The sequence below is a fragment of the Babylonia areolata genome, chromosome 21 (assembly GCF_041734735.1).
Source record: "Babylonia areolata isolate BAREFJ2019XMU chromosome 21, ASM4173473v1, whole genome shotgun sequence".
NCBI classification, from domain to species: domain Eukaryota; kingdom Metazoa; phylum Mollusca; class Gastropoda; order Neogastropoda; family Buccinidae; genus Babylonia; species Babylonia areolata.
Window position 1 is genome coordinate 48561784 of NC_134896.1, and position 24322 is coordinate 48586105.

The 24322-nt window shown below is 47.1% G+C and overlaps 1 protein-coding gene across 2 annotated transcripts in view; it reads left to right on the forward strand.

Annotated features, from left to right (window-relative positions):
• LOC143295699 (HEAT repeat-containing protein 5B-like) overlaps window positions 1-24322 on the forward strand; it is a 189783-nt gene that overhangs the window by 114774 nt on the left and 50687 nt on the right. For both annotated transcript variants that reach the window (XM_076607319.1, XM_076607320.1), the window contains exons 6-10: window positions 5295-5466; window positions 7674-7828; window positions 21019-21268; window positions 22140-22292; window positions 23827-24077. In XM_076607319.1, the coding sequence (XP_076463434.1) occupies window positions 5295-5466; window positions 7674-7828; window positions 21019-21268; window positions 22140-22292; window positions 23827-24077 (981 nt within the window). The remainder of the gene's footprint in view (window positions 1-5294; window positions 5467-7673; window positions 7829-21018; window positions 21269-22139; window positions 22293-23826; window positions 24078-24322) is intronic.

Below are 24322 nucleotides of genomic sequence, written 5' to 3' on the forward strand. Positions count from 1 at the left end.
CTTCCAGAGCAGACGCGTCACTGTGTCCCTCTGCCGGCCTGTCTCCACGGATTGTGCCAGACTCTTGTTTGATCTGGCCTCTTCCTGAGACAGCAGGGTGCTGATAGGTGTAGGATCGGCAGGATATGACTGAAGTGGGGAGGAAGGGGGGGGGGGGGGGGGTGGGGGGGGCACCAGGCATTCTTCTTGTTAGGCCGTGGTGATGATGAGAATAAAGGATTTGTTTGTTTGGTTTGGTTTGGTTTCCCCTCGCCACTGACGTGTTTGTGATAGCTGGAGCCAAGAAACGTTTTCCGGTCTTTTGATCCTCCTTGTTTCTGATGTAGGCCTTCTCTCTCTCTCTCTCTCTCTCTCTCTCTCTCTCTCTCTCTTTCCGTTCTTTGAAATGTCAAGAAGTTCCTGCGCCACAAGCAAGAGAGAGAAAGGAGGAGAAAGAGGAGGATTATAAAGAGGGAAACCAAATAAGTGAGAGAGAGAGAAAAAGCTGTGAGAAGGAAACGAAACAACATGCACCTGTTGCCAAGATGTCAAATAACTATCCCCATCCCCACCACACACACACACACACACACACACACACACACACACACACACTGTCCTGCCTACACGCTGTGTTAAAGCTGACACGGCAGGAGTTGGATATAATAGGGTTTGCCTGCTTTCCAAAAAAAGTTACTGTTGTCTTTATTTTTTTATGTTGTATTTATTTTAGTTCCATTTTTGTTTTGTATTTCGTTTTTTTTTGCGTTTCTCTTGTCCTTTGGCAGAGAGCAGTAGACAGAAGAGGCATGTAGATGTGTGGATAATGTGAATAAAGTTGTGTGTGTGCCGCAAGCCCGGTAGGTGGGATGCCATGGAATGTGACTGGCTTCGAAGTTTGGTTGTTTCTGTGCCAGTTGCTTTCAGGGACATAGTGGGGGTACTGAAAAATCACTTTCATTATATATGTATATACGTATACAGAGAGAGAGAGAGAGAGAGAGAGAGAGAGAGAGAGAGAGAGAGGTGTGTGTGTGTGTGTGTGTGTGTGTGTGTGTGTGTGTGTGTGTGTGTTAGTGCTTCAGCCATGGGGGGCTAGATGGCCTTTGCCGACCATTCCAACGCCGACTTTCCGTTAAAGCCCTCTTGGCCGAGAGAGTGGGGATGTAATTTGGGCAAGACTCTCATCACCATAATCTAATTTGTTCTAGCCCTGATGGTCGGGACAGCAGTTACCTCCTCTGCTTTTCTGATGGTGGTCATAGAAGGACACGACTATCATACAACAATACATATATATATATACATGTCTACGTATGTACACACACACACACGCACGCACGCACGCACGCACGCACGCACGCACGCACGCACTTACTTAGTACCCAATTGCCGCTTTTCTTCCTTTCCTCTCCTTGTGTATGTACCCCGCCTTCTTGCTTCCAGCACTCACCTTGTTTCCTGCCTTCCTTCGTTTCTCCCTTACTTCCTACCATCCTTCATTACTTCACACTTTTCTGTCCAAATTGTATGTCCACTCCAATTATAATAATAAATTATAATGCAGGTTGACGCTCTCACCTCCCAGGTAGGGAGCTATAGTGGCCTTTACAAAAAAAATGTACATCTACGATATATATATATATATATATATATATATATATATACACACATACATTGATTAATTGATTGATATGAATACTTATATAGCGCCTATCCTCGGTCGGAGACCAAGCTCTAAGCGCTTTATAAACACGGGGTCATTTACGTAACAGGCCGCCTGCCTGGGTAGAGCCGACTGACGGCTGCCATTCGGCGCTCATCATTCGTTTTCCTGTGTCATTCAATCAGATTTCAGGCACGCATACATACACACTCAGACAAACATTTAACAATAAAAAATTTACGTGTATGACCATTTTATTTATTCACCCCGCCATGTAGGTAGCCATATTCCGTTTTCGGGGTTGTGCATGCTGGGTATGTTCTTGTTTCCATAACCCACCGAACGCCGATATGGATTACAGGATCTTTAACGTGCGTATTTGATCTTCTGCGTGCGTATACACACGAAGGGGGTTCAGGCACAGGCAGGTCTGCACATATGTTGACCTGGGAGATCGGAAAAATCTCCACCCTTTACCCACCAGGCGCCACCGAGATTCGAACCCGGGACCCCCAGATTAAAAGTCCAGTGCTTTGACCATTCGGCTATACATACATACATGCATGCATAAGTATTTCGTACGAAAAAGCACGTGCACACACAACAAACACCCTCACACACATACTCGCGACCATCTTAAGTTCAAGAAGCACATTCGTCAATTACATGGTTTGCGCTTTATATGAGACTTCTTATTCACATGACGGACAGAAAAGGGCTGTTTGTTCCGTACTTCCGTGTCAAGACGGGAGTAGTATAAGTCATGGGCAGTGTATGTGTGGCTGTGAAAGATGACGATGTGTGGTGGTGGTTAGGACCTACATGTATATATCTTGATGATGCGCCCGAGCGTATATGGATTTGACCGAACGCAGTGACGCCTCCTTGAGCTGCTGATACTGATACTGATACCGCGCCCGGGTAAGCAGCCGAAGCAGTAACAGTAAATATGCTGAAAGACAGGGGGGAGAGCTATACATAAATAATATTTCGCTGCTAGAGGGAAAGGAGAAGAAGGAGCTGGCTGGCCGCCAGGAAGGTAATGGACTTTCTCTGATGACCATGACGGCTGTTTTCCTGTCTGTGCGAGGATGATTTTCATTTTTTCTTTTCTTTCTGTTGTCGGTCTCTTTGGACAGAGACTGAGGATGAGGAGGATGAGGAGGAGAGAGAGAGAGAGACAAGAGAGCTACAGAGAGAGGGGAAGGGGGAGAGAGGGGAAGGGGATGGGGAAGGAGGGGAGGAGAGTCATCCCGAATGACCCGTGCGCATCCATCAGTTTACATTTTTTGTGAGTGTGTGTATTTGTCAGTGGAAGGAGTGTGTGTGTGTGTGTGTGTGTGTGTGTGTAGTGTGTGTGTGTGTGTGTGTGTGTGTGTGTGTGTGTGTGTAGTGTGTGTGTGTGTGTGTGTGTGTGTGTGTGTGTGTGTGTGTGTCTGTAGCAATTGTATGTGTGTGTGTGTGTGTGCGTGCACCTTCCACCCATCCATTCCCCTGAGTGTGATTGCGTATGTGTGCGCGTGAACATCAGAAAGGAGATACGTCAGACGTGAAATAGAAAATGACATAATTCAAATGAAAAATCTCAACCTTACTATTGTTTTTCTTCTTGTGCGTTCGTAAGCTGCAGCTCCCAAGCTCTCTTTTAAGAACGCGTTTGGCTTTTGTTTGTTTTTATTTTTTTTATTTTATTTATTTATTTATTTATTTATTTTTTGGTACTTGTACAACCGTCTGTATTACCCACCACAACTTGGCCAGCCATACTACCATTTCGTGTGGGGGTGGTGTGAGTGTGTGAAACTGTGAAGATAGTGCAAAGTGTGAAGTGTAAAGATAGTGCAAAGCAGCGCTCACGCCTGCCAGATATGGAGCTCGCGGTGTTTACAAGTAAAACAAAAAGTTGTATAAATAAACAAAAAAAAACAAACGCATCAAGTACACCGTATACGAACAGGCGCACACATGAACACGCAAACAAACGCACTCGCACACGCACACATGCACGACCAGTTGAAGTTCAAGAAGCACAGTCATTAATCAGTAAGATGATAGGCTGAACAGAAAAGGTGTGTTCAGAGAGACTTTTTAAAGCTGAAATAGGGAACTGACGTGATTGTTGCAGTGCATGAACGAACTGGTGAACGAAAACGATTGAGAGAGAGCGCTGCTGACCTTGTGTCCACTTTGTGGTTGTTGCAGAGCATGAACGAACTGGTGAACGAAAATAGTTGAGAAAGCGCGCTGCTGACCATGCGTCCACTTTGTGGATGTGTGTTGCAGTGCATGAACGAACTTGTGAACGAAAATAGTTGAGAAAACGCGCTGCTGACCATGCGTCCACTTTGTGGTTGTCTGTTGCAGAGCATGAACGAACTGGTGAACGAAAATAGTTGAGAAAGCGCGCTGCTGACCATGCGTCCACTTTGTGGATGTGTGTTGCAGTGCATGAACGAACTTGTCAACGAAAATAGTTGAGGAAGAGCTCTGACCTTGTGTCCACGTTGTGCTTGTTGCAGCGCATGAACGAACTGGTGAACGAAAATAGTTGAGGAAGAGCGCTGACCTTGTGTCCGCTTTGTGGTTGTGTGTTGCAGTGCATGAACGAACTTGTGAACGAAAATAGTTGAGAAAGAGCGCTGACCTTGTGTCCACTTTGTGGTTGTTGCAGTGCATTAACGAACTGGTGAACGAAAATAGTTGAGAAAGAGCGCTGACCTTGTGTCCACTTTGTGGTTGTTGCAGTGCATGAACGAACTTGTGAACGAAAATAGTTGAGAAAGAGCGCTGACCTTGTGTCCACTTTGTGGTTGTTGCAGTGCATTAACGAACTGGTGAACGAAAACGATTGAGAGAGAGCGCTGCTGACCTTGTGTCCACTTTGTGGTTGTTGCAGTGCATGAACGAACTGGTGAACGAAAATAGTTGAGAAAGCGCGCTGCTGACCATGCGTCCACTTTGTGGTTGTGTGTTGCAGTGCATGAACGAACTTGTGAACGAAAATAGTTGAGAAAGAGCGCTGACCTTGTGTCCACTTTGTGGTTGTTGCAGTGCATTAACGAACTGGTGAACGAAAACGATTGAGAGTTTCAGTTTCAGTTTCAGTAGCTCAAGGAGGCGTCACTGCGTTCGGACAAATCCATATACGCTACACCACATCTGCCAAGGAGATGCCTGACCAGCAGCGTAACCCAACGCGCTTAACGATTGAGAAAGAGCGCTGCTGACCTTGTGTCCACGTTGTGGTTGTTGCAGAGCATGGACGAACTTGTGGTGAACGAAAACGATTGAGAAAGAGCGCTGCTGACCATGTGTCCACTTTGTGGTTGTGTGTTGCAGTGCATGAACGAACTGGTGAACGAAAATAGTTGAGAAAGAGCTCTGACCTTGTGTCCACTTTGTGCTTGTTGCAGCGCATGAACAAACTTGTTGTGAAGGAGAACGATTGAGAAAGAGCGCTGACCATGCGTCCACATTGTGGTTGTGTGTTGCAGTGCATGAACGAACTGGTGAACGAAAACGATTGAGAGAGCACTGCTGACCTGTGTCCACTTTGTGGTTGTTGCAGTGCATTAACGAACTGGTGAACGAAAACGATTGAGAAAGCGCGCTGCTGACCATGCGTCCACATTGTGGTTGTGTGTTGCAGTGCATGAACGAACTGGTGAACGAGGCGCCCTTCATGAGCACCAGCGAGCTGGAGACGGTGGTGTCACTGTGCTTCCGCGCTCTGGACGGCTCCAACTACGACGTGCGCTGCGCTGTGGCCAAGATGCTGGGCAACCTGCTGGCCACTGCACAGAACCCCAAGGCTCTCACAGGTAGTAGGGTGCGAGGTGTGGGGGGTCGGGGGGGAGGGGGGGGGGGGGGGTTGGGGGGGGGGGCTGTCAGGTTTCTGGGTGGATTTTCTCATCTTTTCTTTCTTTTTTATTTTTTATTTTTCGAAAGTAATCATTTAACATTTAGATGAGAGGATAAACCAAGGTCCCTCGTGCTGCATGCACTTAGCACACTTGAACGAACCCCTGGCAACAATTTTGTCACTGGCAAAATTCTGTAGGAAAATCCACTTAATTGGAAAACAAACAAACAAACAACAACAACAACAACAAAAGCAACACTTGCAAACACACAAAAAAGGGTGACTCTGCACTGTGGGGACGTGCTGTCCCTCGGGAGACAGCCTCAATTTCGCACACAGAAGTCTGTTATGACAAAAAAAACGTAATGCAATGCAATACATGTGGAGTGATGGCCTAGAGGTAACGCGTCCGCTTTAGGAAGTGAGAGAATCTGAGTGTGCTGGTTCGAATCACGGCTCAGCCGCCGAAATTTTCTCCCCCTCCACTGCACCTTGAGTGGTGGTCTGGACGCTAGTCATTCGGATGAGATGATAAACTGAGGTCCCGCGTGCAGCATGCACTTAGCGCACGAAAAAGAACCCACGGCAACAAAAGGGTTGTTCCTGGCAAAATTCTGTAGAAAAATCCACTTCGATTGGAAAAACAAATAAAAGTGCACGTAGGAGAAGGAAAAAAAAAAAAGAAAAAGAAAAGGGTGGCGCTGTAGTGTAGCAGCATGCTCTCCCTGGGGAGAGCAGCCCAAATTTCACACAGAGAAATCTGTTGTGATAAAAAGAAATACAAATACAAATACAAAAATACTTTTGAAAATTATTGGAAATTTTCAACATCAACATTTATAAAACGTGTTTATATTTTGTGGTTTAAAAAACAAAACAAAAAAGTTTATGAATCCTGTAACAGCAACATGAGCTTGGGTTTCATGATTTGTGCCAGCATTGAGAACAAAATGGCTATGGCCAGCAACAACAAAAAGCTAACAGAAGTGGAACAGCAGCATCTGTGGTGGAATCGTTTTTGCTTTTGTGTGTAGTGTGTGTGTGTGTATGTTGTGTGTGTGTGTGGGTGTGTTCGTGTTCGTGTGTGTGTGTGTGTGTGTGTGTGAAAGAGAGAGATCTTCAGTTTAACGTCTATTCACTAGAAGTGTTATTAGACGGCCGTGACAGTCTAGTGGTTAGGACCTCGCGTTGTGTGTGTGTCAAGTCAAGTCAAGTCAAAATGATCTTTATTGAGGGTAAAAGAATAAGCTTATACAGCTTTTTTACATCCTGCCCTCTTAAAAAAAGAGAAGAAAATTTTTTTTTTTAATTTAAAAGGGAAGAAATGGGGGAAGTGGGGGTCTGGAAAAGATATATTGAAATAAACAATTACAAGAAATACACAAAAATTCTACCGAGAACAACAACAACAACAACAGAAATAATACAAGCGTAAAAAGCAATAAATTTACATATGATACTGACACGATTACAACATGCAATGCGACACTCTTACATCATTAACTTAATTCAGGAAGAAAAGAGAGAGAGGAAAAACGAGAGAGAAAGCTACATATATATACATGCACACACACACACACACACACACACACACACATATATATATATATATATATATACATATATATATATATAGAGAGAGAGAGAGAGAGAGAGAGAGAGAGAGACAGAGACAGAGACAGAGAGAGAGAAACAGACAGATGGGTAAAGGTAACAGTCGAGAGATGGAAAGGAGACAGAAAGTCAGAAGGACAGAGAAGGTTTAAAGTTAGAAAAATAGACAGACAAGTATATAGACAGCAGATACAATGATAGTCAAATCGAAGGATCAAGGGATCATATTTTTTCCATCAAATTGTGTGTGTGTGTGTTTGTGTGTGTGTGTGTGCACGTGGGCACAGTCATGCATAAGATGAATTAACATATATTTTTTTCCCTTGCCACACGGAAGACAGAACATGGTGGCTAAGATTGGAGCTTTAAGTTTGGTGTATTCCAGTGATGTTCTGTGGGATAATAATCTGTGTTTGTATGTACGTATGTATGTGCATGTTAGCATGCATGTGTACTCAACGTGTACATGTATAACATATGAACAAACTCATTCTATTTTCTTTCTCCCCCCCCCCCCCCCCCCCCAAATCCCCCTCCCTTCCCCTGCCACAGGGAAGAACAAGGCGGCCAAGATGGAGGATGTGCTGAACCTCCTGGCCTCGGGGTTCCTCAAGGGCGGCATGGGCTTCCTGAAAGGCTCGGCCGCCGGGGACATGATCAAAGGAGGGGCCAGTGTCAACCGCGAGATCCGTGTGGGCATCACCCATGTGAGTACCCTGGTGGTCACGCTGGGATGCTGGGGAGGAAGGGGGGGGGGGCATAGAATAGAACAGGATAGACTGGAACAGAATTCTTGTTGGTGCTTTTGTAACAGTGATTCCCCCCATTAAAAAAAAAAAAAAGCTAGCTTGTCATCCAACACATCAGTGTGGAGTGATGGCCTAGAGGTAACGCGTCTGAATAGGAAGCAAGAGAATTTGAGTGCGCTGGTTCGAATCACGGCTCAGCCGCCAATATTTTCTCCCCCTCCACTGCACCTTGAGTGGTGGTCTGGACGCTAGTCATTCGGATGAGACGATAAACCGAGGTCCCGTGTGCAGCATGCACTTAGCGCACGTAAAAGAACCCACGGCAACAAAAGGGTTGTTCCTGGCAAAATTGAGTAGAAAAATCCACTTCGATAGGAAAAAAACGAATAAAACTGCATGCAGGAATAAATACAAAAAATGGATGGTGCTGTAGTGTAGCGACGCACTCTCCTTGGGAAGAGCAGCCCGAATTTCACACAGTGAAATGTATTGTGATAAAAAGAAATACAAATGCAATACACACACATTTCCTTTTGCATCTGGACTTCGGACCAGTATAAGTGTAGTAACAGTAGAATAGAACGAAACAGAACAGAATAGAATAAAATAGAACTTTGTTTTTCGTGCTGGCTAAGAGCGGACCTGGCAAGACGGGTGGTCTTTTCATTGCTAGCCGCACGAAATTTGGCCAAGCAGAGCAAACCGATAGGCCTAGTTTGCATCAGTTTGACATGGTAAGTATATGTATCAACAAGCATGGAGTATAATACAAACTCCTCTTCGTGTTGGGCGTTTTTTGTGGCAGTAATTTTATTTTTTAGTGAGGATTTCTAGCTAGCTTGTCATCCAAAACATCTTTTGCATCAGTGCCTGGGACCAGCATAGGTGGAGTTAGAATAGAACAGAACAGAATAGAACAAAATACTCTGATGTCATGAAACCTTGAGGTTAAAAGATGCAAATATGTATCCTCTTTGTGGTGCATCATGTTGGGAAATGTCACAAATCTCATATTCAGAGCCACAAATGTGTGTGTGTGTGTGTGTGTGTGTGTGTGTGTGTGTGTGTGTGTGTGTGTGTGTGTGTTTCTGTCTGTCTGTCTGTTTGTCTTTCTTGTGTGACTGTGTGTCTTTGTGCCTCTGTGTGTTTTGTTTGTGTTGTTTGTATTATTCATTTTCCACCACTTACGCCTTCATACCAACTGTGAAGCAAAAAAACACCAGTGCCATTCACTGCTGCCACTCACGTTTTGAAACCACCCACACATAAACGAAATCAGAATGTTAATATAAATACAAATAAGTCTGTTTTCCCCAAAACAGAGCCACATATATTTTTTTTAAAATATGGCTCTGGATTTCCAACCCGCCGGTGGTTTGCTGTCTCTGGAAGCACATCATCTTCGTTATCAAAGCATACTGCTGGGGCATCATCGCCCAGAGTCGGGGAATGCAATGCAGTGGAATGTAAATATAAATACAAATAAATCTATTTCCCAAAACAGAGCCACATATTTTTAGTTTTTATTTATTTTGATATGGCTCTGGATTTTCAACCCGCGGTGGTTGCTATCTTTGGAAGCACATCATCTTCGTTATCAAAACACACTGCAGCGGCATCATCGCCCAGAGTCGGGGAATAGAATGCAATGCAGTGGATCGGTTGGGAGTGCTGTTTGCGCTGCATGCCTGCCTGCGTGGGGACAGGAGGTGGGATGGGGTCTGGAGTGTTTGAGTGGACTGGGCTGGGCTGGGCTGGGCTGGGCTGGGTTGGGCTGGGCGAGTTTTTGGAATCTTGTCGGAAGCATGTCTTGTTGTTGTGAGCGTGCTTGTTTTTCGTGAGGTGGAATGGGTTATTGTGGATTTGGGGGGGGGAGGGGTGGGGGGGGTGGGGGGCCGTGGTGGTGTGGGGGCTGGGTAAACGAGGGGTTGGGGTGGATGGGGATAGTTAAAAGATGGTGTGTGTGTGTGTGTGTGTGTGTGTTTGGAGTGGTATGTGTAGATATATATTTATGAGAACGAACGAACGAACTTTTTTTTTAAATGAGGGAAGTGGAATAAGTATGCACATGCTTTTTTACATCCAGTCCTCAGGGCAAAGAGAAATGAAATCAAAATACTCACAGGATATCAAAAGGTTATAAAAGTACATGCTAAAACACCTTGGCACCAAAGCAAAGACCAAACTCCTTGCTCTCTTCAACAACAGTTGGAAGACGGGGCATGTTCCACAGTGCTGGCATGAAGAAGCTGACATGGTGCCCATCCACAAGAAGGGCAAAGACAGAGCCAGGGCTGATAGCTATCGCCCCATCAGCCTCACCAGCTGCGTGGGCAAGCTCCTAGAGCGTATGATCAACTCGCGCCTAGTTTGGCACCTGGAGAAGAACAACATCATCACTCTAGAGCAGGAAGGCTTCCGCCAACATCATTCCACTGAGGACCAAGTGACCTACATAGCCCAGAAGATCGAGGATGGCTTCCAGGACAAACAGCATACTCTGACGACAAAGTCTGGAAGGATGGCCTCCAGAGGAAGCTCCAGAAGAGTGGTGTGACTGGCTGTATGTACCAATGGATGTCGCAGTACCTGAACAATAGGAAGGCCTGAGTCCATGTCAGTGGAGCATACAGTTGGAAGAAGACACTGAGGGAAGGAGTTCCTCAGGGAGATGTCCTCAGCTCTACACCATTCCTTGTCTTTATCAACGACATCATCAAAGATATGCCACGCAAAGTCCAGGGAGCCATCTATGCAGAAGATCATGTCCTGTGGTGCTCGGAAGAACACCTCACAACTGCCAACTACAGACTACAGCAGGCGCTGAATGTTCTCGAAAGCTGGACAAAACAGTGGCTGGTGACAATTAATGCCAAAAAGACCACTTACTCTGTTTTCAGCCTCTCACCCAAAGAACAGAAGGCCAACCTGCGCATCAGTGGACAAACTCTGCTTGCTGAGAACAACCCCACGTACCTGGGAGTCACTTTTGACAAACGCCTGACGTGGAAGAAGCAAGCAGAGAAAGCAGAACCAAGAGCAAAAGTACGACTTGCCCTCATGGAGAAGCTGGCAGAAACAACATGGGGCGCAGACAACACGACCCTCAGGAGGCTGTACACTGGTAGAGTCAGGCCAGTGCTGGAATATGGCATGATTCCATGGGGCACTACGGCCAAGTCCAACTTTGAACGGATGGATCAGCAAGGTTCAGAATCAAGCTACCCGTATCATCACAGGAGCCATGAGGTCTATGCCAGTTCAGGAGCTTGAAACCATCACAGAGCTCCAGCCCCTTGAGGACCGCAGAGACGCCAAACTCCTGACCCAGGCTGCCAAGTTGCAAGGACATATTCCCGGTATCAGATATCCGAAAAGGAGATCCTTGGCGATCTGACCATTGCCCATTCACGTTATTTGACCAAGCAGCCAGCACTTGAGTCTCTGTTTCAGCAGTATGTACATGCTGGGGGGGATTCCATTGTGTACACCATAGTGCCAGTAGTGGAGGGGTGTTGGTTGGTACAAACTCCAGGCAGGCAGGCAGACAGACAGACAGGCGTCATCAGCCAGAAGGATGCATTGAGGGTGGGAGAAAGTATAGATCACTCAGCAAACAGCCCACCACCCACCCCCAACACGCACACACAGCCTGGGCTTTTCACCGAGTCAGAGCAGCATTGTGATACATTCCTTTGGGACCATAATGGTAAAACCCTGAGAGACCGACCATACCACTCCAATATCTGTAGACCATTCCACCTGGTGGTTCCTTAAGCAGGGAGCCAGAGTTCTTTTTGAAGGGTGATGGTGTTGATTTGCCGCCTCTTTTTTTTTTCTCCCTTCTTTTCTTCTTTTTTTTTCTTTTTCTTTTGTGCAGTGTGGCGGTGGGCATTGTTGTGTTAGTTGTGCCGTGGATGGCTATGCCAGACAGACACGGGGGGTGTGGGAGAGAGGAGAAATGGCGAGTCCATTTGTTGGGGTCCATTGTGGAAAGGAAGGTGTTGGTGGTGGTGGAAGTAGTTCTGGCAGACGGGTGCTCCCCCCCCCCCCCAGCCCCCCCTGGCAGGTTGTTTGTGTGTCGAGTGGGATGTTGTTCTTTTTGTCTGACGGAAAGCTGTCAGGGTTCGTTTGGGAGGGGGTGGGGGTGGGGGGGGTATGTTTAGCAGGGATTTCCCATGCTTGCTGAGTCGTTTTGTTCTTTAAAAAAAAAAAAAATAATTGTGGCACAGGTTCTCAGACACATGGCTGGGTGCCGATGTAAAAAAAAAAAAAAAAAGTCTGTAGGAGTTTCTAGGTACGTTTGCCCCACAAGGGTGTGCACACACTCACGCACGCAGTCACACACACACACACACACACACACACACACGCACGCACGCACGCACGCACGCACACACACACACGCACACACACACACTCTGTCTGTCTGTCTGCCTGTCTGTCTGTCTCTGTCTGTCTGTCTGTCTGTCTCTCTCTCTCTCTGTGTGTCTCTCTCTCACTCTCACAGACATATGCTCATGTGCATGAGGGTTTGTGTGATGCATGTACTTGAAAACACAGACACAGACAGACGCATGTACTTGAAAACACAGACACAGACAGACGCATGTACTTGAAAACACATACAGACAGACAGACGCACATACAGACACAGACACACACACACACACACACACACACACACACACACGCACGCGCACGCACGCACACGCACACGCACACACACACTACTAATGAACAAAGCAGTTAACTCTCGCAAATACACATGCAAATACCCGTACTTTCTTACACACACACACACACACACACACACACACACACACACACACACACGCATGCACTCTCTCCTTCTCCCCCCCCCCCCTTCTCTCTCTCTCTCTCCAGACATACATTATAAATATATATATTTTCAAAGAAAAACTCCAGACTGTAAGGGTAAGGAGATATTCTTTTCTGTGCCTGTGAAATAGTCAATCGTCCACAAAAAAAAAGAAAAAGAAAAAAAGAGAGCAAAGTCTTCTTTCTCCGCGCCTGTGAAATGGTTGAACCCTGAGATCAAAAGGAGATGGAAGAAGAGAGGAGGTGGAGGAGGAGGAGGAGGCGGGGAGAGGGTGGAGGGGCAGAGGAAGGAGGAGGAGGAGGAGTGTGTGTGGGGGAGTTGGGGGTGGGGGTTGGTGGGGGCAAAAAGCCAGGTGCCAGTTGCATTGTCTTGCTTGGTTCTAACTTTTCGACAGTTACACGTGACTAAATACCCTGCGTTGACCGAACTACGCCATTGGTCAGTTCCATTCTACACATAGTAGGTTACGACCATACTAGGCTCTTCCGTCCTAGCAGTGCAACTGGTTAACTTTGCACATAAGAGTGGGATACAAACTGATAGGATGCTGGTCTCAGCCGTGCCTGATATGAGAGTGAGAGGCAGGGGGTATAGTAAAGACGTGGGTAAGACATGCTGCCGGGGCCTTTAAAAAAAAAAAAATCTCTCAGGTCACTTTGTCTTCACCTTGATGTATACATGGGAGATGAAGAGAGAGAGAGAGAGAGAGAGAGGAGGGAGGGTGGGTAGAATGAGAGGAATAATGGGGGGGGGGGGAGGGGGAGAGTGTGTGTGTGTGTGTTGGGGGCTGAAGAGAGAGAGAGAGGGGGGGGGCAGGGAGGTGGGGCGAGAGACAGAGAGAGACAGAGAGAGAGAGAGGTTGGGGCTGGAGAGAGAGTGGATGGGGGGAGGGTTGAGAGAAGTGGGGGCATGGAGCGGGAGGGAGAGAGAGAGAGAGAGAGAGAAGTGGGGGGCAGGGGGATTCACACACACACACACACACACACACACACACACTCACAGATAGAGATAAAAAGGGGGGCGGAGAGCAGTGGGGGCAGGGAGAGAGAGACAGACAGAGAGAAGTGTGAACAGAGGGGGGGACAGAGGAGGGGGGGAGAGAGAGAGAGAAGTGGGGGCAGGGAGAGACAGAGACAGAATGTGGAGGGGAGAGAGAGAGAGAGTGAGAGAGGGCAAGACACACACACACACACACACACGTACTGACGGACTGATAGACCAAAAGAGACACGTTCGCCAACCAATGGTGGTACACTCGCGCTTGCATGCATGCATGCGTGTGTGCGCATAATTATTTTCAATCTGAGAGCGTGCCAGTAGCTGTTGCTGCCACAATCAGTCTGCAGCGTTGTACATGTGCATCTGCTGACTGACAGACCAATAAAGGGATGGAGGGAGGATGGGTGGAGAGAGAAAGAGAGAGAGAGAGAGAGAATAAATTCTTAGGACAGCTCAATTAGTTCACCCCTGTCTGCCACATCTGTTGTACGGTTGGATCAAGTGTGTGTGTGTGTGTGTGTGTGTGTGTGTGTGTGTGTGTGTGTCTGTGTGATTTTTGGGTGGGTGGTGGTGTTTGTTTTCGTTTTTATTGACTCACTTGTGTAAACAAAGTGAGTCATGTTTTAACCCGGTGTTCGGTTGTCTGTGTGTGTTTGTCTGTGTGTCTGTGTGTCCGTGGTAAACTTGAACATTGACATTTTCTCTGCAAATACTTTGTCAGTTGACACCAAATTAGGCATAAAAATAGAAAAAAATTCAGTTCTTTCCAGTCATCTTGTTTAAAACAATATTGCACCTCTGGGATGGGCACAAACAAACAAAAAAACAAAAACAAACAAATGAAGCCTAATTATATGCAAACTGCATTTACTCTTATATTGATATTTTTTGTATTCTCTAAACTTGGCACTTTGATCTGATATTCTGACCCAACAACAAGAGCAGTCATTATTATCATTTTTTGTTCAAACAGGAACTTCTTTTGCTAAGCATGAAGTTTTATTTATTTTGCAAACGTTTTGGTGCAGATAGTAAAAAAGGGAAATTACTCTGTAATTAATGCTAGGGGACTTAATTTGCTTTAAACTGATCTTTCTCATCTTAAACATTACATTTTGAAATTATACTCAATACATATAAAGCTTGGATTTTAAAAAAAATGTGTATCACAAGTGAGTCTTGAAGGCCTTGCCTCTCTTGTTTTATATTGGACTATTCCTATTCAAGCACTGTAGCATAAAAATACAATGATTTTCAGTTGTCAACATTTTTTTTTTTTTTTAAGTGGAAAAGAAAATGTCAATTTCCCACGTCACACTGAGATCTTGTAAATTACTGCAGTAGGGTGATTGTGAAGTAATGATGATGATGATTGTGAAATAACACATAAGTGAAACCTCTTGGTAATGACAGTAGAATGGAAAAAAAACTTATGCAGGGACAAGTGGAAAAATGCCCCCCCCCCTCTCTTCCCCCCCCCCTTCCCCCTCCCATCTCCACCCCCCCACCCACCCCCTCCCGACCCCTACATGCCCTACTGACCCATCATAGGAGAACATCGGAACAGTTTTCCCGAGGCACAGCAGTTACTATCGATTTGTCCCAGTTCTGTGCAGATGGCCTGGTGGGGAATCATCTCATTGGTCCGTCCAGGATCTGGGAGTGTGTGTGTGTGTGTGTGTGTGTGTGTGTGTGTGTGTGCGTGTGCGTGCGAGCGAATTCATGCATGCGTGCATACTGCAGACCTGAAATACATTTTGACTCCCTGCATGCAGGTGATGAATCCAGAGTAACAGAGCCACAGGGTAGTTTACTAGTTTACACGTGTAATTGATTCTGTCTCCCCACACCCAACTCTTCCATGGCAGAAAACCCACCACCGAACTGCGAAAGGACCAGAAAACAGAAATATTCCTCTCCATCACCACTTCTGGTCTCTCTCTCTCACTACTCTCTCTCTCTCTCTCTCTCTCTCTCCTCCGTGTCACACACACACACACACACACACACACACACACACACACTGATCTGAGCAGGACTGAAACGGCCAGTGGAGAAAGGTCATGAAGGGGTGGGGGGGGGGGTAGGAGGTGGGCAGGCAGGCTGATGGTCAGATGTTAGACAGGCAGTGCTGTTGTCAGTTCACCGTTTGGTCACCCCTGGGGGAGGGGGGGTGGGGGACGTGGGGGGGGGGGGGGGGGCGAGGTTACTTATTATAACAAGCATCTGCTACAGGATATATATAAGCTGCTTGTGATGGGAACGAAGAAGCCCCTTGTTAGTTCTACACTACACCTCTTCTCTCCTAGCATCCCATTATCCCATTCACTAGCTGTCAGAAACACGATACAGACAGACATGGAAGCTGTAAGATGTTCTGGTTAGAGTGGTCAGTGTCGGCCTGGGAGGGGAGGGGGGGGGGGGGGTGTTAGAGGGGAAGAGGGACTGGAGGTATGGAGAGAAGGGGGCTGGGTGTTGGGGTGGTGGTGGTGGTGGTGGACAACTAAACAAGGTCTTGGTGTATTGGATCAGCTTGGGGAGGGTGGGGGTGGGGGGTGGGGGGGTGTTAGTGGACGTGTTTAGAATGTGGTGCAGTGCAGCAGGGTTGAGTGCTTGGAGTGTGTGTGTGTGTGAGACAGAGAAGGAGAGACAGAGAGAGAGAGAGAGAGAGACAGACAGAGCAGAAGTGATGGTGTTGATGAACGTATCTGTTTTGTGTGTGCATGCATACCAAAGGAAAAATGTACGCACACAACACACGCACACACACACACACACACACACACACGCATGCATGTACGTGCCCGCATGAACAGTGAACAATCTACCCCCCAAGCACACAGGGGGATGGAGGATTGTTTTTTCCCCCCGAAGAATGAAGCTCTTGCCCCTACTTGTTCCTCATCTAGTGACAGTGTTGACATTTCATAATGTACCCCACCCAACCCCCCACGCCCCCACCCACCCGTCTCCCCTGGCTTGAGACATGTAGGTGGGGGGTGGGGGCAATGTTCTCAAACCGCCCTTTACCCCCCACAGGGGATATTTTGAAATGGCAGACAGTGTCTAAACACATCAAGACCCTATCCCAGAACAACTTGACCTTATAGATGTCATCCGATAGGTCGCTAAACTCAACTTGACTAAAAAAAGCACTGGGACTGTGCTGTCAGCTTGAACGGAGATGGTTTCTTTTATGCTGACTTGTGGTTTTTCTTGACTGAAGATCCCCGCATTTTGTTTACCATTTATTTATAATCACTTAAAACCAACAAATACATGAAAAAAAAAGCACGCATGCCCACGCATACCCACGCATACTCACGCAGACACACGCACATGCGCATGTGCGCGCATGCACTCGTGCACGCACACTGGCAAAAATGCATGCGCGCGCGAGCACACACACACACACACACACACACACACACACACACACACACACACACACACACACACACAAACTGTCAGAATGGACTTTTTAACTCTCTCCATACGAACGGCGAAAGAGACGACATTAACAGCGTTTCATCCCAATTACCATCATCAAAATATTGGAAGCGGAGCCGAAGAGGTGAATGTTGACAAAGAATACCACAGTTCTGATGACGGAAGCTAAAGGTTGGGTCATTCATACACCCACTGGACATCCGAGGGGTCTGTGTAGAGGAGAAGAGAGGACTGGCCGTACTGAGTGAGTTAACCCTCAGTGTTCCTACCACTGAACTGCTGCATTCCATTTGAACACCCCTTACCCTCCCCCCCCCCCCCCTTCTCCTTGCACTTGTTGCACTGTAGGAGTGAGTGGTTGTCATCAAGTGTCCACCCCTTCTGTGAACCTCCCCAGACAGACAGCCGCCCCCCACCCCCCCCACCCCTCCGACCCTTACCCCTTCCTCCCCCCCCCCCCTGTCACCCCGTCCCCTTCTCCTCCTCCTCCTCATCCCTCCTCCTCCTAACCCTCCTTTCCCCATCGTTTCCTGGTTCACCACATGTTGGGTTCACATTCCCCCACAAAGCCCCTTGACTCTTACCCCTTGACCTCAAGCACCGTGTCTGATGCATGCAGTGCAAGCAGGCAGGGGGGGGGGTGGGGGGTGGGGGGTAATCTCTGAGGGTTGGGTTTTTAAGAGCCTTCCTTCGCTTATCGGCTGGTTTGATTCCGGTTCTCAAAGGTGAGGGGGGGTGGGGGGGTGGGGTGTTTAGATGGGGATGTGTTCTATTATGCTGTGCTGTGTTCTGTTGTTGTTGTTGTGGTGGTGGTTGTTGTTGTTGATGTTGTTGCTTGTCAAGTTGATGTGATGGGTGGTCTTACTCACGGTGTCAGGTTTATAGATCCTGTTGACTGACAAATTGTGACAAGACAAAGACAAATTCCTTTATTTTCGAGGGTAATAGATAAGCACTGGCACGCTTTTTTTTTTTTTTTTTTTTTTTTTTTCATCCTGTCCCCGCGCCCTGAAACAGGGTCTACACAACACAGTACTACATTATATATGTCGTTGCATGTACTACACAATGCTACTTAAAGTCGTAGCATGCAAATACAATACTACATAAAGGCATAAGCATGGTAGTGATAAGATACACACACACGCACGCACGCACGCACGCACACATACACACACACGCACGCACGCATGCACGCACGCACGCACGCACGCACACACACACAGAGGCACAAGCATGGTATTAACAAACGACATACTGAGAGAGAGAGAAGAGAGAGAGAGAGAGGGGTGTGGGCACATGCTACAACAATGTGGAGGAAGGGTGGTGACACAAGAAAGTGACGAAGACAGCTTGTTGTGTTTGTTTGGAAGGTGGTTGGCGATTCAGGATAAGAATCAATGAGTGTGGGCTTTGTGGTGAGGAAATGAAGCGACAGAAATGAAGAAGAAAAGCAAGACTGTAGAAAACTCAGTGAAGGAGGAGCTGGGGAAGGAGGAAGGAAGAGGGTGGGGAGGGAGGGAGGGAGGGAGGGTTGTGGTCAGGATCGTACCTTCTGGGGTGTGACTGGTTGGTGGTGGTGGTGATGGTGGTGATGGGTGGTGGTTGGGATGGTGGTGGTGGTGCGTGTGCGTGTGCGTGCGTGTGTGTGTGTGTGTGTGTGTGTGTGTGTGTGTGTGTGTGTGTGTGCGTGTTTGTGAGATAGATAAATAGATAGAGAGAGACAGACAGACAGAGAGAGAGAATACGAATACGAATACGAAATTGTTTATTCAGATTTAGGCCTAAGCCCCTTACTGAAGATGTAAGTCACAATTATATCAATCACACAAACACTTTTCAAAAACACATTGTTTAACATTTACACTTCAGATGCTTGTTATGTTTGGCAATCTATGTTGATATTATGATCTAAGTCATAGCAATATGCAAACGCTTTAAGGCATTGTAAATGTATAACGCCACATTGCACAGTACAGTTTCATTTCTGGATGACATTAGCAAATTGAATCTAAAGCGGCATGGGTTATTATAAAACTTAGGCTGGATATGTTTCAACCTAAGTCAAGTAAACAAGGACAACAAAACTACAGAGAGAGAGAGAGAGAGAGAGAGAGAGAGAGTGAGTGTGTGTGTGTGTGTGTGTGTGTGTGTGTGTGTGTGTGTGCGCGCGTGCGCATGCTCGTGAGAGCATGAGAGTCAAGTGTCAAGTGTTCGTGTTACGTATGCATGTGAGTGTTTTTAATGCATGACTTCATGCATTCCACCTACACCCCCCACCCCCAACCCCACACCCCCACTATCCACGTCACTTCTAAAGCTACTTCATCAGAATGAAGAATCCGGGGGTGGGGGGGTGGGGGGTGTTAGAAACAAGGGGAGGTTATCAGCATTGGTGATTAAAGGGGTGAAGGAGGAGAACTCCTGTTGCTGCTGCTGCTGCTGCTGCTGCTGGTGTTCAGGGGCTGTCCTCAGTTTATCACAGTGTGCCTGATGTATGGGATAGGGGGCCCCTGGGGGTCACGGCTACTTGGCTGGGAGTCAGCCCATTCCCATCACTTTGTAGATGTTTAGCTTGGGGGTTGGAGGGGGGGATGTCTTGAATTTAACTAATGTCTTTCACGCTTCAAGTGATATTAGAGGGGGAAAATGTTCTATCTCGAGTTCATTGCTATCTGCTGCTGACTCTTGTGTTCTCTGTCTCCCACGGTTAAGAAGTTATGAGGACACTTTGCCTTTTCGTACCTTGTTGCTGTCACCCGGAATGAGTTCCTTACCAAACTCATCGTGATGGTGAATCCAAATCTCAGTTCAGATCTGGCTCTCAAAAACACAAATCTGTACAAATTTGCTTTCATGGATGTCTTGGTGAATTCTCTCTCTGCCATATTTGGTTTGGCAGTTACAGTTAAAGGCAAGGAAGGGGATAAGTATTAACTGACATTGTCCAAATGTTTTATCTTATCTTTATTTTATTTTCAGTATTTAATTTTATTTTGTGCATTACTTGGGGGTGATTGAGCTGGGAAAACAAACGACAAAGTTGGTCATTTGAATGGGCTGAAACTTAGGGAAGCCCTAACAATTTTTTTTAACTTTAGATAATTCTTTTTAGGATAAAGAAGGGATGGGCCTCTGTACCTATAACTTGATTCATTAGCCACCTCTCCCCCTAGCTATCTTCCCCCTTACCGCCACCACCACCACCGCCACCAGAGTTCCCACAGATTCATGAATATCAAGGAAAAGTCTTCGGGAAAAAAAGAAAAAAAAAGAAAAGAAAGACCAGTCTCAGAACAGGAAGCGTCATGGAAATAAATAAATAGATAGACAGATAAATAAATACATAAATAAATGAATGAATAAATAAATAATAATAAATGACCCTGCATAGGTCTGGAAAAAAGAGCATGAAAATTTTTTTATGATATCATTCACCCCACAGAACTGCTTTTGTACATAAATACATGCATGTTTATGAATGTGCATTTGTGTGTGTTGGTACGTATGTGTGCGTGTGTGTGTGTGTGTCTGTGTGTGTGTGTGCGTGTGTGTGCGCGCGCATGTGTGTCTGTTTCTGTATGTGTGTGTTCGTGTGTGCCTTTGGGTACATATTTATGTTAAAATGTATATATATATCTATATATGCAGTGTGTGTGTGTGTGTGTGTGTGTGTGTGTTTAGTTTTTCGTGTGTGTATGTAACATTGATGTAATGCGTTTTGTAAACAAAAGTGTTTTGTAAGCACCTAGAGCAGATTTCTGGATAGTGTGCTACATATTATAAATATCCATGATTCTAATTATTATCATAATAATTATTATTATTATCATCATCATCATTCTTGTTTCTGCAGGCGTACGTGGAGCTGATGAAGTGCATGGGGGGCCTGTGGCTGGAGCGCAACATCTCGGTGTTCCTGGGCCACGTGCTGGACCTGGTGGCCAACCCCCGGGCCACCACCACCCACGTGGACGCCGTCTACGCCCGCAAGTGCATCCTCTTCATCATGCGCTCCGTCATCGGGGGCATGCTGGGCGAGAAGGCCCAGATCGCCGCCGCCAAAGAGATCTGCCAGATCATCATTCGCCAGATGAACGCTGTTGGTGAGTGGTTTTGTTTGGTTGGTGTTTGCGTCGGTTGGTTGTGTGTTGTTGGTTGGTTGGTTGGTTGGTTGGTGGTTGTGGGGGTGGTTGGGTGGTGTGGGTGGTTGGTTGGGTGGTTGGTGAGTGGTTGTGGGGGGTGATTGATGGTGGGGGTGGGTGGTTGGTTGGGTGGTTGTGTGGGGGATGGTGGTGGGTGGGTTTTCTTTGGGTTGGAAGTGGTGATGTATGGGGTGTTTTTGTTTGTTTATTTGATTTTTTTTATTTGTTATTGTTATTTTTATTATTGGTATTATTATTATTTGAATTTAAAAAAAAAATTCCTGTTTGTTATTATTATTATTATTATTATTATTGTTATCATCATCATTATTATTATTATTATTATTGTTACTATTGGTGTTATTATTTATATCATTCTTGTAGCTTCTGTGGTTGTATATTTTTTCTTAATTTGAATTTAAAAAAAAAATAGCATTTGGTTTGTTCTTTGGAAGTGAGGTCTTGTGCAGAAAAACATAACGGATTAGCATAATTGTGCGCAGGTGAACACACACACCACACACAGAGACATACACACACACACACAGACACACACACACACACACAGACACACACACACACACACACCGACGCACACACACACACAGACACACACACACACACACACATGGACACACACAGACACACACACACACACACACACACACAGACATGGACACACACACACACACACGCACACGCCCATATAAAACAAGATCATTTCCACATCACACCCAAACCCAAGATATGGTTTGATTTGATAAAAACCCATTTTTGGGGGGCCCTGTGTGTGTGTGTGTGTGTGTGTGTGTGTGTGTGTTGTTGTTTTCAGGAGAGGCGACAGTGGAGGCAGCCGAGGGGAAGACACAGGCGGCCGACCTGACGGCCAGTCAGCACGTGCTGGTGTGCGCCCTGCACGAACTGGGCTCTCTGGTGCTGCGCCTGGGAACCTCCGCCAGTCCTCTGGTGCAAGAGCCTGCCACTGGTCAGTGTGTGTGTGTGTGTGTGTGTGTGAAGTGGATGGTGTGTGTGTGTGTGTGTTGGTGTGCGCCCTGCATGATGAGCTTGGCTCTCTGGTGCTGCGCCTGGGAACCTCTGCCAGTCCTCTGGTGCAAAAACCTGCCACTGGTCAGTGTGTGTGTGTGTGTGTGTGTGTGTGTGAAGTGGATGGTGTGTGTGTGTGTGTGTGTTGGTGTGCGCCCTGCATGACGAGCTTGGCTCTCTGGTGCTGCGCCTGGGAACCTCCGCCAGTCCTCTGGTGCAAGAACCTGCCACTGGTCAGTGTGTGTGTGTGTGTGTGTGTGTGTGTGTGTGTGTTGGTGTGCGCCCTGCATGATGAGCTTGGCTCTCTGGTGCTGCGCCTGGGAACCTCTGCCAGTCCTCTGGTGCAAGAACCTGCCACTGGTCAGTGTGTGTGTGTGTGTGTGTGTGTGTGTGTGTGTGTGTGTGTTGGTGTGCGCCCTGCATGATGAGCTTGGCTCTCTGGTGCTGCGCCTGGGAACCTCTGCCAGTCCTCTGGTGCAAGAACCTGCCACCGGTCAGTGGCTTGTCTGTGTGTGTGTGTGTGAAGTGGATGGTGTGTGTGTGTGTGTGTGTGTGTGTGTGTGAAGTGGATGGTGTGTGTGTGTGTGTGTGTGTGTGTGTGTGTGTGTGTGTGTGAAGTGGATGGTGTGTGTGTGTGTGTGTGTGTGTGTGTGTGTGTCTGTGTGTGTGTGTGAAGTGGATGGTGTGTGTGTGTGTGTGTGTGTGTGTGTGTGTGTGTGAAGTGGATGATATGTGTGCGTGTGTGTGTGTTGTTGTGCACCCTGCACGAACTGGGCTCTCTGGTGCTGCGTCTGGGAACCTCCGCCAGTTCTCAGGTACAGGAACCTGCCACTGGTCAGTGTCTCTGTGTGTGTGTGAAATGGATGGTGTGAGGGTGGTGTGTGTGTGTGGCGGGGCTGTGGGGTGGGGAGTGTGGATGTTTGTGTGTGTGTGTGCGCGTGTGTGTTTGTGTGTGTGTGTGTGTGTGTGTGTGTGTGCTTTGTGTGAGTGCATGTGTACATATACCGTGTGCGTCATGCCACCGAGTGAGGCTGTAAGGTGTCTGTGAGAGGTACATGATGAATGTATGTCATTGTGAGGGAGTGAGTGAGTGAATGAGTTAGTGAGTGAGTGAGCGGGTGTGCATGCGTGTGTGCATGTGTACGTGGGTTTGTTTGTGTCTCAACCCTGAGGTCCCATGTGCAGCATGCACTTAGCGCATGTAAAAAAAAACCCATGGCAGCAAAAGGGTTGTCCCTGGCAAAATTCTGTCGAAAAATTCACTTCGATAGGAAAACAAATAAAAACACTGCATGCAGGAAAAAATACCAAAAAAAAAAAAAAAAAAAAGGGTGGCGCTCTCAGTGTAGGGAGGAGAGCAGCCCGAATTTCGCACAGAGAAATCTGATGTGACAAAAATTAGTAGTACAGTACAATACAACACAATACAATACAATACAATACAATACAATAGTGCAATACAATCCACTCAACAGGCATCATCGAACCGGTGGTGTCGGTGCTGATCCACCCGAGCCACGCGGCCCGCCTGTCGGCCTCCTGGTGCCTGGGCAGCATCGCGGTGGCCCTGCCCTCCCAGCTGACGCCCCTGCTGGACCGCTGCGTGGAGCGCATGGAGAAGCTCAAGTCCTCCCCGGAGGCCGTGTCCGGCTACAGCAGCGCCCTGGCGGCCCTCCTGGGCGGGGTCTACCAGTGCCCCCTGGGCATCCCCCACGCCAAGGGCAAGGTGAGCTGGGCAGTGCGGTTTTGGGGTGGGGGTTGGGGGGAGGGTGTGGGGTTGAGGTGGGGTGGGGAAGAAGGTTGATGGGACTTTGAGAAAAGCAACAACAACAAAAAAAAGAAAAACCAGCAATAGAGCAGCAGCAGCAGCAGCACCAGCAGCAACCACCACCACCACCACCACCACCTCCTCCTCCTCCTCCTCCTCCTTGCGATGCTTCAGAATGATTATACTAATGAGGATGATGACGT